At 37.9% G+C, this 17597-nt stretch overlaps 1 protein-coding gene across 1 annotated transcript in view; it reads left to right on the forward strand.

Annotated features, from left to right (window-relative positions):
• The window catches only part of LOC137256621 (autophagy-related protein 9A-like), a 335545-nt gene that overhangs the window by 127605 nt on the left and 190343 nt on the right, over window positions 1-17597 (forward strand). Inside the window, exons 9-10 of the mRNA XM_067794505.1 lie at window positions 5805-5889; window positions 14043-14142. Coding sequence (XP_067650606.1) covers window positions 5805-5889; window positions 14043-14142 — 185 coding nt within the window. The remainder of the gene's footprint in view (window positions 1-5804; window positions 5890-14042; window positions 14143-17597) is intronic.

Here is a 17597-nt window from a genome sequence, read left to right on the forward strand (position 1 = left end):
GGATGTTCTTGGCCGCAATGTTCGGGACAGACCTGTTCAACCCAACAACTTTTCGTGGCTCTCCAGGAAGAATGGTGTAGAATTCCGATTGGTACCATCCGTACACTCATTCGCAGCATGCCACGACGATGCCAAGCAGTTCTCCAGAGACATGGGGAACACACTCGATATTGATTTTCATCACTTGACATAAGCCTTTTCATCTGTATGAATTTTTCTCTTACTGTTTCAAAGATTAAAAGTCACGGCTATTTCATGCGTTCCCTTAAATTTTTCCATGAATATATATTCTAGGGAAGGGTACTTTGTCTAATTAGATGATGACACATAACAATGATGGGTACTGATTTGATAAAAGAAAAGTTGTTTTATTACAGTTATCTTGTGATGTATCAATTCGTAGCACATATCATGCCAGAAAAATGACTCGGGTGCATCACTTGATATGATAACTATAACAGTGAGGGAAATTTCTGATGTCATTAATTCAGTTCCTTCCAAGAAAGCATCTGGGCCAGATAAAATTAGTCATCAATTGTTGAAGAAGACTGTCATGTCCATAAGCAGAGTTCTTTGTTTATTATTCAGTCTTTCTCTTCAATTGAGTACTTTCCCAAATGTTTGGAAAAAGGCCCATGTTATGCCGCTATTTACGAAGGTGACGATTCAGTTGTATCTAATTATAGGCCAGTATCACTCATCAGTTGTGTTGGTAAAATATTTGAATGTTTTGTTTTTAAACATCTTAACTACTTTCTTGATAACAAATTATTATATAAATATCAGTCTGGTTTTCAGCATGGCCACTGTACTGTACTCCAACTTATAGAAATTTACCACAATGTCAATTGTACATTGCTTGATAACAAAGAAAACTACTGTATGGTATTTTGTTATCTTTCCAAAGCTTTTGATCATGTCTGGCATAGAGGGCTATTATTGAAATTGGATATGTATGGTGTTAAAGGACCACTGAACTCAATTTTTGGGTATTCTTTTTTATCAGTGCTTATGAAAGACTTTTGGTTAGTCATAAACGAAACACCATTTTTTTAAAAAAAAAACTTGTGGTTAATTAATACCAAGCGCTTAAGAGTTGCTAAAAAGCCGTCTGCTTCTCTCTTCCCGCAAACGAAACCGCAGACAGGTTATGTAACTTTTTCGCCAGAGCCCTACAGTGACGTCATTATATAAGATGGAACAATATCCAATTAAATGTATAGAAAATATGTAGGATGCTCGTCATTTTGCTGATTTCTCGATGTCACCAAAGACATGCCGAATTGTTGTGTTGCCGTCAGTTGTTCCTTGGGGTTGGGTGATGGTGTCACTATGTACAGATTTCCACCAGACTCCGTAGTTTGTGCTTAAATTGGTTGTTAATGTGTGTGAAGTGAGCTTTGTGGAAGCCTGTGGTATATACTAAATCGGATGGTTCGCCCCCCTACCACGCTTCCAGGATAGAAAATGGAGTTCAAGTTTCATCGAGTTTATACAATAAAGACTGCTTACTACACATTGCTGACCAAAAGCATTTTGCATGGATATAACGCTTTCTTCCTCGGAAACGAGGTTGTGGTCGAAGTGACAATATTATCGTAAGTAGTATTATATTGACCCCTTATATTGACCGATTCCAAGAGTGAAATTGTTATGTTATAAGCAGTGTCATGCAAAATCCTATTGTCCAACAATAAAATACATATTTTACTACCAGCAGAAAGTAATTGTATTTTTGTAGGTCGGTGAAAACAAACTTAAGTAGCATTCATCCCAAGACAGGGTGCCACCATTTTTGAAAATCGTCAAATACATTTGAATTAATGAGATTATGTATGGTTTGTTCTCATCAAGTTAGAAAATCAAAACTACATAAATATGTATTTGAATCATTACCAAAAGGAGTTTGCATGACACAACCTGTAACATAACCTAAACGTGGTCGGGGTCAAAGTGTAAATACTGCGCGATAAATTTCTTCACTTGCTAAATTTACTTGGTTTGTAACATTCACTCACCAGTATGTAGATACTTGTCATTATACGTCTTTATACTTGGTCTCATAATCCTAATTACTTTATAATCATACCTGTATGCAGTTTGAAACTTAATCAAAAGAAGCGATCTGCGAATGTATAACATGAATGTAATATGTAGACATTTCATAGTTTTCCTATATGAATCATAATTTGCACGCACGCCCTAGTGTATGTCGTCTGTATCATTACACTTAACGACGAAAACAATGACTCTGTTGAAAGCTACGACAACTTATTAAAAACAAAAATGCAAATATTAAAATTAAAGTTATAGGAGCAATGTCAGGCTATTACCTTCTTTGAGGAATGTATCCATCAATATCCACAAAAACAAGTGATATATAATTCATCTGCAGATTTCCCAAGTGATGTGTCTTTTAACAGTCTAATATACGAAAACGTGATGTATCGTTTCAGGTTTTTCACATTGCTGTATAGTTTCATTGGTTACCCAAGATAGCACACCTGGCAACTAACTGCATAATGTGCGCCATTCTTTTTAAAAAGTTATTTAGTTAGCCAATAATGAGCAATCAATCAATGTATTGGCGGTTAATCCTTTGAAAGAAGGGTGTTGTTTTACATAGACACAAACACGACAGAGTGTATTCAGTATAGATTAGTAAATGTATATACATAAACACTACCTTTTGACAAATCCCCCATTTAAATCCCCATAAAACTAATTATCAATCAGCGTGTTATCGGTTCATCCTTTGATCGATCCAGACAAAAGAAATGCCAAATGGGGGCCTTTGTCGGGTAATCTAAGTGGCGTTACCACTAATTATACCTGTTATAAATTCATTAACTGAGCATCAAGTGAATGATGACAAATAACGTGTAGGTTTATACCACCTAACACGGATTACAACCTAATGACACCGAGTGATTTTGACAGATTCATCTATGAAAACAAGGGTTGTAACTCGAAAACTAGGCGAACAGGAGACAAAACTAAATGATAGTAGATTGTGAGAACAAATAGCTTTCATTTTTCTCAACAGCTTTCGTGATTTCAGGTTTGTACAAACCTGTAAACGAAATAGTTTAACTCCTGAAATGTAGATGAATACTGCACAGACCCTCATTTCTATACCCGCTGTTACGTCACGGAGACGCACCACTCTTGATTGGTTGAAATTTCGTTTGCTGTTGAGAATTGTGCACTGTTGACAGAAAGGTCGATTTAAGGTAATCAAAGATCGAAATGAGCAGTTTTAATGACGGGTTTTCATTTATAACTATGTCAGCAGGTGATTTGGCATTTGTACCCTATTAGAGTATATGTGACCTTTAAAGGTAACTTACTAACTTGGCTTGCTAGCTACATAAGCAAACATACCCAATCAGTTTTGTGAATGGCACATTATCTCATTCGAGAACACTACAAGTCAGAGTCCCACAGGGTTCAGTGTTGGGTCCCTTTCTTTTCACTGTGTAAGTGAACAAAATTGCCAATGTATTAAACTGTTCAACAAGAGTGTTTGTTGATGATACATCACTTGGTTTACCTTCCAATAACATGCAATCATTACAAATAATTATGAACGAAAACTAAAGCGTGTTAAGTGATTGGGCTAAGAACGAGTTACTCAAATAGAACCTTGATGAGACTGAAGCTGTATTGTTCTCAACAATAGCAAGTGACAAGCTAGACAGTTTACATCTTGACAGCTGTAACATTAAAACTGCACCTTTTCATAAACATCTTGGTGTAACATTATCTTCTAATGGAAGCTGGTCTCATCACATCACAAGATCATCAATGGTCTACACTGTTTTCATTCATCCTCATTATGTAAATTGTGGGATGGTTGTGCAACTGAACAAACTCTCTAGAACAGGTACTGTTAGAAGCAGCTGATATAATGACAGGACTTCCAAAATATACTTCCTGTGATCATCTGTATTTTGAAACTGGTTGGGAAACTGTAAGTGAACGTAGGTGAATTAGAAAACTTTGCTTGTTTTATAAAATTCTTCACAATATTGGACCATCTTACCTTCAGGAATCATTTATCTACTTCAAGATTTTTGTCGTTTGTTGTTGTACATATTATTGCCACAAATCCCTGTTGTCAGTGTTGTGAATATTGTATATTGTAAATATGACATATGCAACTTCTTGGAGCAAGCATTCCTAAGTTTTATAACTTGTGCCCAATCCATTTCATTTTCAAAAAAATATGTTCAAAACAAAACCAAGTGATTGCTCTGCCATGATATCTATATAGTTTTTGAATGCCTAGCTCTACATGAAAACCACATAAATTTTACTTTTCTACATTTACCAAAGGACACAAGATTCTTTAAAAAACATACCTTGCTATTATTTCCAATGATTTAATTATATTGGCAGTTTTAATTACTATATTATTCCTATAATACACCAATGTACCTCTCATACCTGTAAATAAATTAGGTTGTAACAAAATTCAAAACAATTAATGTTCTCTTAGTTAAGAAATACAATTTTATATTATTCTGCCCAATATTCCAGAAAGTAACTATTCTTCTCGCATAGTTTTCTGAATCCACAAAGAGTATGGTAATTCAGTTCAACAAGGTCCCATGTCTTTAAAGAAGTTCCGAATTATATTTCGAAAGTGTTGGTTTTATTGACACTCGTTGGAAATAATTTTGATATTTTGGATATTCCATACCAGGCATCTGCTGACACTGTCCATTTGAATGAAAAGGTGTTGTTACCTCTGAAATTTTATGCTAAATTACAGATACCATACTGCACAGTAGGCCTTCAGTTTATGCTTTGTAAACTTGAAAACATTGTAAAACGTGTGACAAATTTAAGAATATCTTCAAGCTAAGGCAACAGTATCCACCACATTGTTCCTTAATGTTTTGCTATTTTGGTAGACACTAACCCAAATCAGATTAAGCAAAATCACTATTGCAGTTACAAAAATTGTCTGTGTTTATTACATTTGCGCAGTCTTAAACTGCTCTATGTTGTCATCTAATTGGTAATGATTTTGCACATGTGCGAAAGTTTGGAAATTCATGCAAATTTGAGCAGACATAAGTTTTTGAAAGGATGCTGTGCCATTGAAATACTGTTTTACATTCATTTGAAAGGGAACTTGTGCTACTGAAACACTGTTTTACAGTGATTTATTTGAAAGGGAACTTGTAGTACTATTGAAACACTGTTTTACAATGAATCATTTGAAAGGGAATTTGTAGTGCTATTAAAACACTGTTTTACAACATAATTTGAAAGAGAACATGTAGTACTGTTGAAACACTGTTTTACAATAATTCATTTGAAATCGAATTTGTAGTTCTATTGAAACACTGTTTAACAATATAATCTTTGAAAGGGAACTTTGTAAGTAGGGCATGTTCAGACTGCTTCCTTAAGGATATTTGACCTAATTCTAGTGAGGTAATTCTGGTACAATTTATTTTCAGCATAATAAAATTGTACTCCCAATGTGACATTGTATTCATAGTGCATGCAGTCAATCTCTGACTGTTTTTTATGTAGTCGATTGTGTCAGAAACTTGAATATAGCAGAGAGTGGACAATTTGTTTTCACTCTTGTGCATCCAAGAGGTTGCAGACACAGCTGATTATATTTTTGACAATTTCAACTCAACATTTCTACTCTTTTGTTTTCGTGTGTTCAGGTTGTTTGTCAGGGTTGGTAGTTAAGTAACTGCTAAGATTAATGACTGTATGGATTTGGTTTGATGTTGGAACATGAAAATAAGGTTTATGCATCTCTTTTCATTTTGTAGGGGGTCCATGGTCACCATTCGCAAACAACTGGCACCTACGAGATGATTTCAAGCAAGGCCACAAGAGACAAGTACTTGCAGACAGGTAGGGCTACATAAAGTTAGTAATGTCACAATTTGCACTTTTCCCTTTTGCTTCGACGCTGAGTGGAACGAATGAGAACTTTCGCTGTAGGAATCTCTTGTCCTTACGTCTGTGTTCCCCAGGCTGCTCTCCTCATAGGACAGGTCCCCAGTCCCATACTGAGCAAGCAGCACACTCCCCTATCTACCGACGTAGATAATGACAGTTGTAATTGCAATGGCCCTAATCTGTGTAGCGGGGAGACAGGGCTGGCATATTTTGTGTGAGATAGGATAAGTATATAAATATGCAATTTATAGTTAAATTTTCAGATTTTGAAACTAACCCTGTCTCATGATTGGGTCTTATCCCACCATTGGATGGCGGGTTACAGACTACCCTAGGTCAGAAAGCACTGCCTGTATACTATGTATAGGCTAATGACAACCGTAGATAGCAGTGAACAAGAGAGGCCAGATCCAACTATCATAGTACCTATGCTAGTGATGGGTTCTCCTGAACCCCTTGGCTTACTAGGCACAATCGCTCCCAGGTGATGTGGTGTTTGCACAACCCTAGCATATGCATTAGGGTGCAAATAGGCAAGTCACCTTACTTTGTCACAATTTATTAGAATATTAGACCACAATGGTCTAAGGCACTCAGGAGCTATAACACTACAAAATTCACAAAGGAAATCTGGAAGTACTCACAACACTGACATGATTTGCTCCATTGAGTAGAGGTCAGTTAGTGAGATTGTTCAGCACTCCTACATTGCAAATATGAGATATGATCTCTGTTGGTAAAATTGAGTGAAGAGTTCTAATCCCAGAAGAATTGCGAACAATAATCAGAAATAAAATTCAGAATTTCACTCAGTATGTACACAAGCGCGGACCAATGATAGCTGCTGTGCCAAGACAAGAGGTCCAAAATGGTGCAACCTTGTACTTCAGTGGCTGATGAGATAATGTGATGAAAACACTGTATCTGAGCATCAGAAGCAACCTTCATGATGGCTGTCAAGGAATAGTTGCTGTGTAAAGTCTTCGTAGAGGCTAACATCTTGGTCTTGTGCAGATTGGATACTGTTAGGGGTAGCAGTCCAACAAAGGCACATGCCCTTAGTACAATGGCGTGCATCCAAAAGGACGAAGTTGTCAGTGAGACCGTGGATGTAGTAGACGGCGGGTGAATAGCTCAACCAAATGGAAACTTCCCTCTGAGTTAAAATTATCCGAATTATTTGGTGAAGAAGGAAGGCTGATAAGAAACACCAGAGGAAGACTGGATCCCATTGGATGCAATGGGAACTGAATTTGAAGTAGTCAAAGGTTGACATTGATTCCATGCTACCGGAATATGCCAAAGTATTGTATTCAAATCTGGCCCCTGAGAGGAATCCTGGGTAGAGTTCAACAATTCAGGTAAAATAGTGGCTCTAGTAGTATGTACTAAAGAATCAGTATGATGTGAAGGCGATTGACGATCCAAGGAACCATACTGGCACCTAAGCGGGGAGCCAGTAGGTGAAATCAAACTGGAATATATCTTTTTGGGGAGGCAGAAGGATGGGATGACCTAACTTGATCTGGAGATCTAGATCAATTGGAAGAGTCTTAAACACCATCCCATCAGGATGGCCAAGAGCAGATAGGTGAATCTGAACGTTGTAGTGATTCATTAGAGTAAGACCTCCCAGAGTGAATATGTGAACCATTGCAGTCTGATGGAGCATTCAAGTGACATGGACAAGGATGAGCAGACGAACCAGATCGTGGAGGTGAAACGGTTCAGGTAGGCGAATTGATTTGATCCAGAAGCTGTGGTTCGTGGAAACGCCTCTGAATGATAAGGTGAAACCAAACGGAGAACTGAACTGGTTCGGCGACTTAAGCCATCGTGAAAAGAAGAACCTACCCATTCAAGCGAATCTCTACAACCATTGATTGGTGCATTGATTTGACCTAGTGAATTGATCCGAACTAGTGAGTTGATTCAGTCTGGTGAATTGATTTGGAGGGAGTGTGAAAACCACCATGCAAATCAACACGTGATTCAGTATGATCAACAGAAACAGATTGATGATAGCACCACTCTGTTCAGGTGAACAGCTCATTCGATCTACAAGATGGATTAGAAACAAACCCATGAGGTGATCTCAAATGACTAGAAGAACTGGAACGTTCCGAAGAGATAGACTAACGACTTGAACAGGATTGTTTAGAATGACTTGGAGAAACAGACTCTTTTGGTAATGCAGGTCATGAAGATCCATGAACTGAAGTGACTGTAGTGATGGTCTGAGACGAACCAGAGGCCCTATAAACCAAGAGTGTAGATCGCAGGTCAGAAGAGGCTGTAGACACTAGAGGTTTATCTACCCTAGAACTGCCCAGAGATGTTAAACCAGATGAAGCAAGCATTCCCAAAAGTTTCTTTATGTCTTGCGAGATATATGAATCCAAAGATGCATCCCCCAAATCCTTTGCCTCAGAGGGTGGGGATTTCAAACAACGAGCCTTGATGGTGTTACACTCCAGGCATGGTTTCTTGATCAGGGAGTGGCCTTGGTAAACATGGGTGTTCCCAGCCCTATCTGCAGTTCTTTGAGCACAGACACATTTATGAGCCTTGAAACCCTCAGCAGATAACCCTGTTTCTCCCATGTGTATTGACCCACACAACACCCACAATGTGTCAGTCCGAAGTAAAATATATTGTTTAATACTGAGCACAAAACTTATGATCTCCCTAAAGGGAGAGTTTTCATTTGTTCAGCTCGAAGCAAGAGAGAGGTGCCAGTCATGAGATAGGATAAGTTTACAAATATTGATATTTGCTAAGGGAATAAAATAACATATGTTTGACACTAAGTTCAGTAAAAATAAATTAATTTTGAAATCAAGTGCATTGTATGTAATAGTTAAAGACTTCTCCTCTACTTTAAGGTCATAGTTCACAGTTTGCATATGCATGTTAATTCATATGCACAGACTGAATGTTTGCATTGGTCTATACTACTAGTACAAGCAACAACACTTCCAACCATTTACATACATATTGCTAAATACATACAGACAGATTTAAACAGGAAAAATGTTCCCATCAATACGAGTCAGATGCATTTGAAAGTGACATGCACATATGAGGCATGAAAATCAACAGCAAGACTGATGAAGAAAGCAGTACCCACAAGATTCATGCATACTACATCATTCCATGTTACAACTTGCTGTCAGTGGTATGTAAAAGAGAATAACATACATTAAATCAAGTCTGATTGTGGTGAAATATACATACTTATTATCAAAACCAGGTTATCAAAAGAGATTTCACATAGTGTTTTGCTATAGCGTTTGTTCAGGAAAATTGCTAAAGAGAACTCCAAATGATGAAGTAATTGTTACATGCACTGCTTTCCATTTTGTCCATTTACACACATCAGCATCAAACGCCCTACTCGTCAGTAGTAGGTACCAAAGAAGTTGTTCTGTATTCTCATTGGCTCACATGATGTCATTCTAAGGCTGTGACACAGCACCACAGCTATTTACATAAACAGCACAAGGGAAATAGCATTGTCCTGACTTGTATTTTATATTTCCGAGTTTTTGGGCAATTACATATTTGCATCAGTAATATATTTATTATGTCTGCTTGACCAGGCTGGGATCCTGTTTTGGAGACTTGATATGTCAGTAGTGAGAACTAGGATACTATTTTTTTTTTTTCAAGAAAATAATTCCTCGCAAAAGTGTATGTTTTGTAACAGAAAGTTTCTATTTTGTCCCAATCTGAAGCATGGTCAGCTTTTTAAAATCCCAGACTCCCTAGCAGTTGCCCATTAGACAAAAGGATGCAATCACATTTTTAAAAAATATATATTATCTTAGTGACTGAACATTTATTAATAGGGATGGGTGTGCTAGCTGCAACTGTATCACATTTTGCTGAGAAATAATATTCCAGATACATTATGTGGACTGTTTTGAAAATTATTTGGAAATCAAGAGGTGCCTCCATTTCTGTTGATTCTTCTTCATTTTCACTAGAAGTTTGTCATGAAAGATGTAAAACTGTATCGTATGGATGTGGCCAAACATCCATTTCAGAAATGACATCAGGAACATTTTTAATTGCTGGCCATTGTCACTTAAGTTGTGAGGTAAAATCAAAGAGGACGCCATCAGCTATCGGCACATATAACATTTTGTCACATAACCCCTCGGCACATTAGCTGTTGAGTGTGTTGTAATAGGCGGAACTATGAGTACTTTTTGTATCTTTATTGCGATTTGTCCAGTTTTAATCATGGAAGGTAACTTTTAGAATGCCTTTACCTCTGTAAAAAGTGTTCTTTCTGAAAGGCTTGTGTTATGTGGAAATGGTACATTATGGTTTTCTATCCGTGTTACCATGTATGACTTCCTTGAATTTGAAGTTGGGGCTTTTCGTATCAGGATTCTTGACACTGTGGTATGGAGCATTGTTAAATGACAATTAAGCTCTTTGATGGCAATGCCAGTACCAGTTATTTTTGGACCCATTCCATGAAAACCTGTCCATTCATTTTGGTGTGGTAATCTTTGGCTTTAGCCCTAAAGTGAAGCCCATTTTCTGGTGTCCCCCGCCGTGATATTGCTGGAATATTGCTAAAAGCGGCGTAAAACTAAACTCACTCACTCACTCACTTTAGCCCTAAACACAAGAAAACACCCAGGTAAGAATCCCACAGATTTACAACCTCCATGAAGCACTATGAGTTGCTCCCCTTTGCTTATAGGCAGTCTTCTGTAACATGCCTCTTCAGTGCTAGCAACCCATTGTGTTTTTGCAGTGTGGCTTGCATTCACCCAAGTCTTACCAAGATAAACAGGCTCAAACTCTCTTCCCTCTTTGGACGTATGGTGCGTGAATAAGTATTTCACATTCACACAATATCTAATCTTTCACGAAGAATATGTCTCACTTCCCTGCTAACATTGGTGCGCCGAAATTCGTACTTATTAAGCATTGAAATTGTTCAGATAAGTGAAATTTTGGATGTCTGAACCGCGGGCCATATGTACAAAGAAATGTACAAAGGCATCAGACATAATCTTTATTGATTGCACATAAACAAATATCATTATGGTTTATGGTGACCCACAAATTGACACCCCTCAAAATTAACACCTTGTTACTCAGAGGTAGTTAATCTTCTCACGCTGCAAAGACTGCCGACTTCTTTCATGTTCTGGCATGCGAGGCCCTCGGTAATTGCATGTGTAAACATGCAGGTGCTCAACCATCTGGATATGCGAGACAAAAAATGCACATAATTTAGTGGTTTATTATGTGAAAATAACTGTACGGTTACAGAAACTGGATTTCCCGATAGGTGAGTAAATTTACAACGTTGTGAATTCGTGTTAAGGAATTTTCGTTCGAAAGGCTAGTTTCCCGGGTATCTGAGGTTCGGATAAACGGGGCACGACTGTACTTAGATATTGAGAGGGAACATGGAGTTTCCATTTCTTTTTTTAATATGCGTAATGATAAGTGTCTATTCTTGCTATATAACCTTCGGATTTTGCTCTGGACAAGTTCTTTTTGAAACGAATCAAGTTTTTCAAATGTCATGGATTTTGATATGTGACTCTCCTGGGCACTCGTGTTTGATGGATTTCGTCATTGTTTTAATAATGTTTTCACTTACTGCTGTGGAACCCCAACAGCTCAAGATACACGTTTAAGAAATTTATCATGTGCATTAAATGGTCTTTCCCAATGAGTTTCAGCCAAGAAGAAGACTTAGACCTTGTAAATCAAAGCTTTAACATCAGCAGTAAACTTCTTTGTGTGAGATGAGCCAATCGTTCATTCGGTAGGATAATCCATCACATGACAGATTTGCCTGTGCCTCGCACTTACTTCAGCTATTGCTACACCCATGTAACAAATCTTGCAGTATCACACGAAATTAATGATGGTTTATTAAACGTGTATATTTTATTGACAAAAATTATAACAAATTTCTGCAGAGTTGGTGTGTTTTTCCTTTTGTCTTTGGCATTAGTTTGAGTCATTTTCGATTATTTGTTTTCGAGTTAGCGTGCAATTAATTAGGAAGATTTTGTCTCAGATTAGTTAGTAAGAAAGATGTTTCTAGATCAATCCTGAGCCTAAGGTCACGAGGACTCATCTCTTAGACACATTTTTTTTTATACAAGAAATAATTATTAATTAATGCAACGTTTTGCTGTGGATACCAACACTGTTATAAAGCGGGTGATACACATACCTAGCTGCATAGTGAGTATATACTATTGACAAGGTTGATAAATATTGGATTGCTGATTAGTGATTTAGCAGGGTAAGTTAAATGTTCAGTGATTGATAGTGATTACAGTTTGGTATACATGTGTAACGTGAGATTTTATGATTGATGAGGTTGGTGTGCACTGTGATGGTATTTACTAAGTTGAGAGGAGGTTGATATACGTTGTAATTGGTTGTGATTACACTGTACCCTTTTGTACAGTCAGATGGACAAGTGAGGGATGAGTGAGTTAATGGCAGTTGTCTTTAATTACCATATATTACCTTATATTACCGTATATAAGCTGAATTTTGAGGACCAAAGAATCTAAACGTCTGTAGAAAGGAGTTGGCTTATCTATAAGGCACAATTTCACGAAAGTATTTTTCTGGCCCTGTGAGGACGATCTTACAGGTTAGTGGTACACCTTAATTTTTAAAAAGTTATAATCATGTCCAGTCGCCATTTGACCTGTCAATCAGATCAGCTGTTTCCTGTCACTTCACATATGGTGATTGCTTCCTGTTGTTTTGATAGAGGACCTGATTGCTATTGTTTTGTTGGTTGCACAAGCACTTTAAAGAAGTGAGCAATTATTGGAGTGGGGGCATTCATTTGTAACATGTCATTACATCCCCCTGCTGAGAGCCACGATGCGATACCGCTAAGTTTCCCTTTACCCTTTTATATTTTCCATTTCGCGTAATTGTAAAATCATTACTATAGATTTCTCAAATAATATCTATAGTCATATTTTCCCCAATATCAATGGCTTTCCGCTCGGTAACGGGATACAACTGGGGCAAATACCTCTGTTTTTGAAATTCCGTTCAAATAACATGTGAGGCAGTGATTCATTTGATGGCAGGTATCGTTTGAAAGCTCTGAACATCAACCTTGCCAAGAGTATTTTCTGATTTGTAAGAAGCAATCTTATTGGATAAAAAGTAGTTTCTAATGACGCTATTTGCCACAGTCTGCTATTCTAAATGTGTTAGACAACATACCACCACCTGTACATACATTACGGACCTTAGTGCATGTATTGTGCTAGGTTATGACCTTTGACAAAAATGCTTTATGCACATTTTTTTTTATCATTAAACATCATGCCCAAGCATCAAGTTTGAGGTGACGAATGCCGAGATGTCAATTGAAGTATGGCACACAATCAGAAAGTTTGAGTGGGTCCAAATTGATGAAAATAATGTTTCTGGACCCCCTCCAATGTGAAAGAGATGGGCAGATGTAAAACAGAGGGGGTCCTCACTGAATTTGATGAGTCAAAACACTCCAAAACCCTCTCTTGAGCCAACACTGTCATTCTCACTTTGCATACTTACGTTTTACATCCAAGACTGTAACTGCGAGATGTCTGATGTGGGGGGGGCGGGGGTCAACTCAGTGGTCAGTATAATCTTTATTAGATACTATTCTCACTTTGCATACTTACGTTTTACATCCAAGACTGTAACTGGCAGATGTCTGATGTCGGGGGGGTCGACTCAGTGGTCAGTATAATCTTTATTAGAAACTATTCTCACTTTGCATACTTCTGTTTTACATCCAAGACTGTAACTGCGAGATGTCTTGTGGTGTGGACTGACTGTGACCATGCTTACCTTTTACATCCAAGACTGTAACTGGCGGATGTCTCATGCCAGATGCCAGATGTGAAATTCTCATGTCTACTTGCAGAGATTAGTCGAAACTCTGTAATTGCAGGAAATGACATTTATTGTTATGAGTATCAGTATGTGCCAGTAAGATGAATGTTCATGCAGAAAATGTTATCAATTGGTATTTCCATGAATTTGTCAGTTTCCTAATCATGTGTTATTCATGTTGTCTTTATGTTATGTTCCAGCTTGGCTTCAAAGATTCTGTGGCTTGGTGTGTGTAACTTTCTGTTGTGTCCAGTCATTTTCCTGTGGCAGATCCTTTACCTCTTCTTCAGATATGCTGAGGTGAGCCATATTGTAGCCTTTTGAAATTTTTGCACCTCACACAGACTTTTCATACTAAACAAATGAAAACAATCGTTAAAAAGGTTGAAATGTCATCTTGATTTATTTTGGAATCTGTTATGTTTCATACATGCAATGTGTAAATGTAAGGTTCAACCAGCATATGAAGTATGGGAGAAATCTGCCTCCGAGGTTTAGGTTGACAATGTAAAACCAGAGGGGGAGGGATTTCCCAACCCCAATGGTTTTACATTGTCTACCAAAACTGAGGAGAAGTGTTTTCTCTAACATATATATACCTTCAGTGATGGGTAATTACAATGTAGATGATAATTTTATGAAGCTACATAAGTGAAGCGCATGTAAAGTCAATTTAATGACAGTAACTATAAGTAAATAATTTAACCCCACCACCTTCAGCGGCCCAGTGGCCGTGTGGTAGAGGGTCTGCCTGCAAATCTGAGATTTGCCATTCCAATCTCGCTTGGGAAAGCGTTTGAACTTTGAGATTAATCATGAATGATATTTTTCAATTAATTTCAAACACTTATGTAACATTTTACTGTTTATGTTAAAAAATAGCTAGGAAAAGTAAAACCTGGGAAGTGGTCTTTCTAGCGAAAAGTAAAACCTGTCCCTCCAAAGCTAAAACCTGAAATGCGGTTATTTTGGGAAAACAAGAGATGACCTGATATATACTGAGAAGCACACTTCAGGTATATATATATAAGGCCCCAAAACTGCCTTAGACGTGGCTAGATTCTGATGGATGGTCTAAATTTACAACTAGTCCAAATTTTAGATTTTTTATACATCTGAGTGAATTATTGCTGTCTGGTCTGATTAAATCCATTTTGGGGCTGGTAGCATTTTGAAGTTACCAACCAAGATGTCTGGTTGGGTTTTTGGTGTATTCTGTGGTCACATTCTGCAGGAAGGTATACAACAACTGTTTCTGTTACCACCCATATTGATGTATGGGGGGATGATAGAGTAATCAGTCTATCTGTCTATTTTCTTCTGTCCATAATGATTTCTTCGAAAGATATAGGAACTCGTCCACTAAACTTTGCATACAAAGACACCAGATTGTCTGATGGTATCTTTATCTATATAGAGATTGCTAGAAATTTTATTTTTTCCATTTTCATAGCAACATGTTTGACTGACACAGTTGACAGAGATGTGTGTTTTTATATCTTAGGTCCAAAACTACTTTTCTACAAATTACCAGTCTTCCCAGGTGCACTCTTCTCAGGTGCAACACACAGGCTAATTGGATCTGCCCCCGTCCCACATACTGGAGAAGTCAGATTTGTTCCTTATATTGAACATGAACAGTCAGTACTCTGCCAGACAAGCATTTGTTGTGATTCATTCTTCTGGATCAGGTTCAGGGTCAGTGGATCACTCATTCCATAGACATTCAACTTCCACCCCGATATGTCCCTTTAATGAATAAACAAAAAAGCTTAATTAGAGCTCTAAGGTTTGACCTCAAGGTCATCAAACAAGGTTCACCTGCATTCTTGAGTGAAACTTGAAATGGCCTTAATGTGCCAAACAGCCACTTACCAACTCCATAATATTGGAAAGCTACAGCCATATCTAAATAATGATTTAGCCTCTTAAAGCCAGTGTAATAAAAGGACTAATAACTCACATCCAAGCAATTCAAAATACATCTGGAAGGATTAATACATTCAGATAATCCAAATTCACTAATACTTCATGCCAGTTAACTCGGTTTCCGGTCTGGTGGTACCTCCCCAGTCCATGATAGTTTTAAACCAAATATGGTAGTAAATCCGGAAACGCCTTGTGACATCACAAACAACCACTGCCACCGAGATTTATCCTATATAAAGGCACACTTACTCACAGGATCTTTGTCTGATGAGTACAACCTGTACAAAATGGGTCACCAAGGGACACTCAATGCTGATCAGGTCTTGTGTAGTCCTTGTTATTGTCATTTTTCCCTCCCTGCTACACAAGCAAGATGTACACTGATCATATCGGAGAGTTCATTCTCTTGTATCTCCATCGAGGAATAGGTATGGCAACCTAACCAGCCTGAGGCCAAATGAAGACAACCAACTTTCGAGTTTGAGGCGGCCGCCTCCACAGAACGACCAAGTGAAAAGCAGTCAAATTACCAGACTCCCTTATGTTAATCTATAGGGACCTGAGAAACACCAACACCAGAGCAGCCTGCATATTGACTTTCTGGAAACGTGTCTCCAAGGAGTCATAATTCCTAATTTGTGACCAGCGTGCACATATTCAAGCCACCTACCCTTTTGAGCTTGCAATGGCCAGAGCCCAAGTTCTAAAAGCATGTGCACTTAATTCACTAAGCACGCATTCAACACCAAAACTCCCAACTGGATAGTATTGAAAAATCTGTCAAGGAAATCCAGTCAAGGATTCCGTCAACCACTGATGCTGCTTCTCTGAACACTAACCTTTGTTATAGGATTTCAAAACTCCATTTGAATAACAGTTGTCGTGTAAATTAACTGCATAAGCTGTATAAAGACAACTTTGTTGTTAATCTATCTGATTACCAGCTAAGCCCTGATGAGTTAAGCCTACTCAATAAAGGTTTAACCATTTGTTCCACACCATTACATGGCAGCAGACATTAAAGATTCTCAGACCTGAAGGCCTTCTTCAGGAAAATGAGAAAAGAGCATTTCTTTCATGACTCACAAGATGTCTACACATTTTCTGAACTTGACAGAAAATTCGGACCAAAAAGCAACTGGAACCCACCATATAGTAACAACCACAGTCTGGAATCATTCTTTAACTCATTAAGGCCAAGAGACGCGTATGTGCAGCAAATTAATTAGCTTCTCACAGCAAGAGCCGTGTATTGAGGGTAATAAAAAGCACCTCTCATTCAGCGTATAAGCCGACCCCGTGAATAAGCCTACCCCCCAACTTGACCTTCAAAATCAATGCCAAGATCATATCTCTCATACATAAGCCGAGCCCCCACTATGGCCAGAGACCACGACCAGAGACATCTTGGACATCGGGACACACCCGGTGTGTTTGATGGGAATAAAGATTGGAAACCTTTGTTTGTTTTACTTTATATGTCAACGATCCCAACGATCCCAACGATCACTGCTTGCATCAACAGAGACCAGAGCTGCGAAATCTTGGGCATAAAAACGTAAGTAAGTTTAGTGAAAGTACTGCCATACACAATAGAGATTACCGGTATATTCTGAAAACCTGTGTTTGTTTTCCTTTTATATCCCTACGATCGCTGCATGCATTTACGACAGGACGCCATTTTGTCAAATCGATGAGTATAGAAATGTGAACCCAAGACTAAAAGTACCCACAGGAAATAAACACTGAAGTCAATTTTGGATTCTAAACTTATTATTTCTGTCTCAAATTGCATTTAGTGAAGCATATTTACATAAATAAATAAT

This window comes from Haliotis asinina, chromosome 11 (genome assembly GCF_037392515.1).
Source record: "Haliotis asinina isolate JCU_RB_2024 chromosome 11, JCU_Hal_asi_v2, whole genome shotgun sequence".
NCBI lineage: Eukaryota > Metazoa > Mollusca > Gastropoda > Lepetellida > Haliotidae > Haliotis > Haliotis asinina.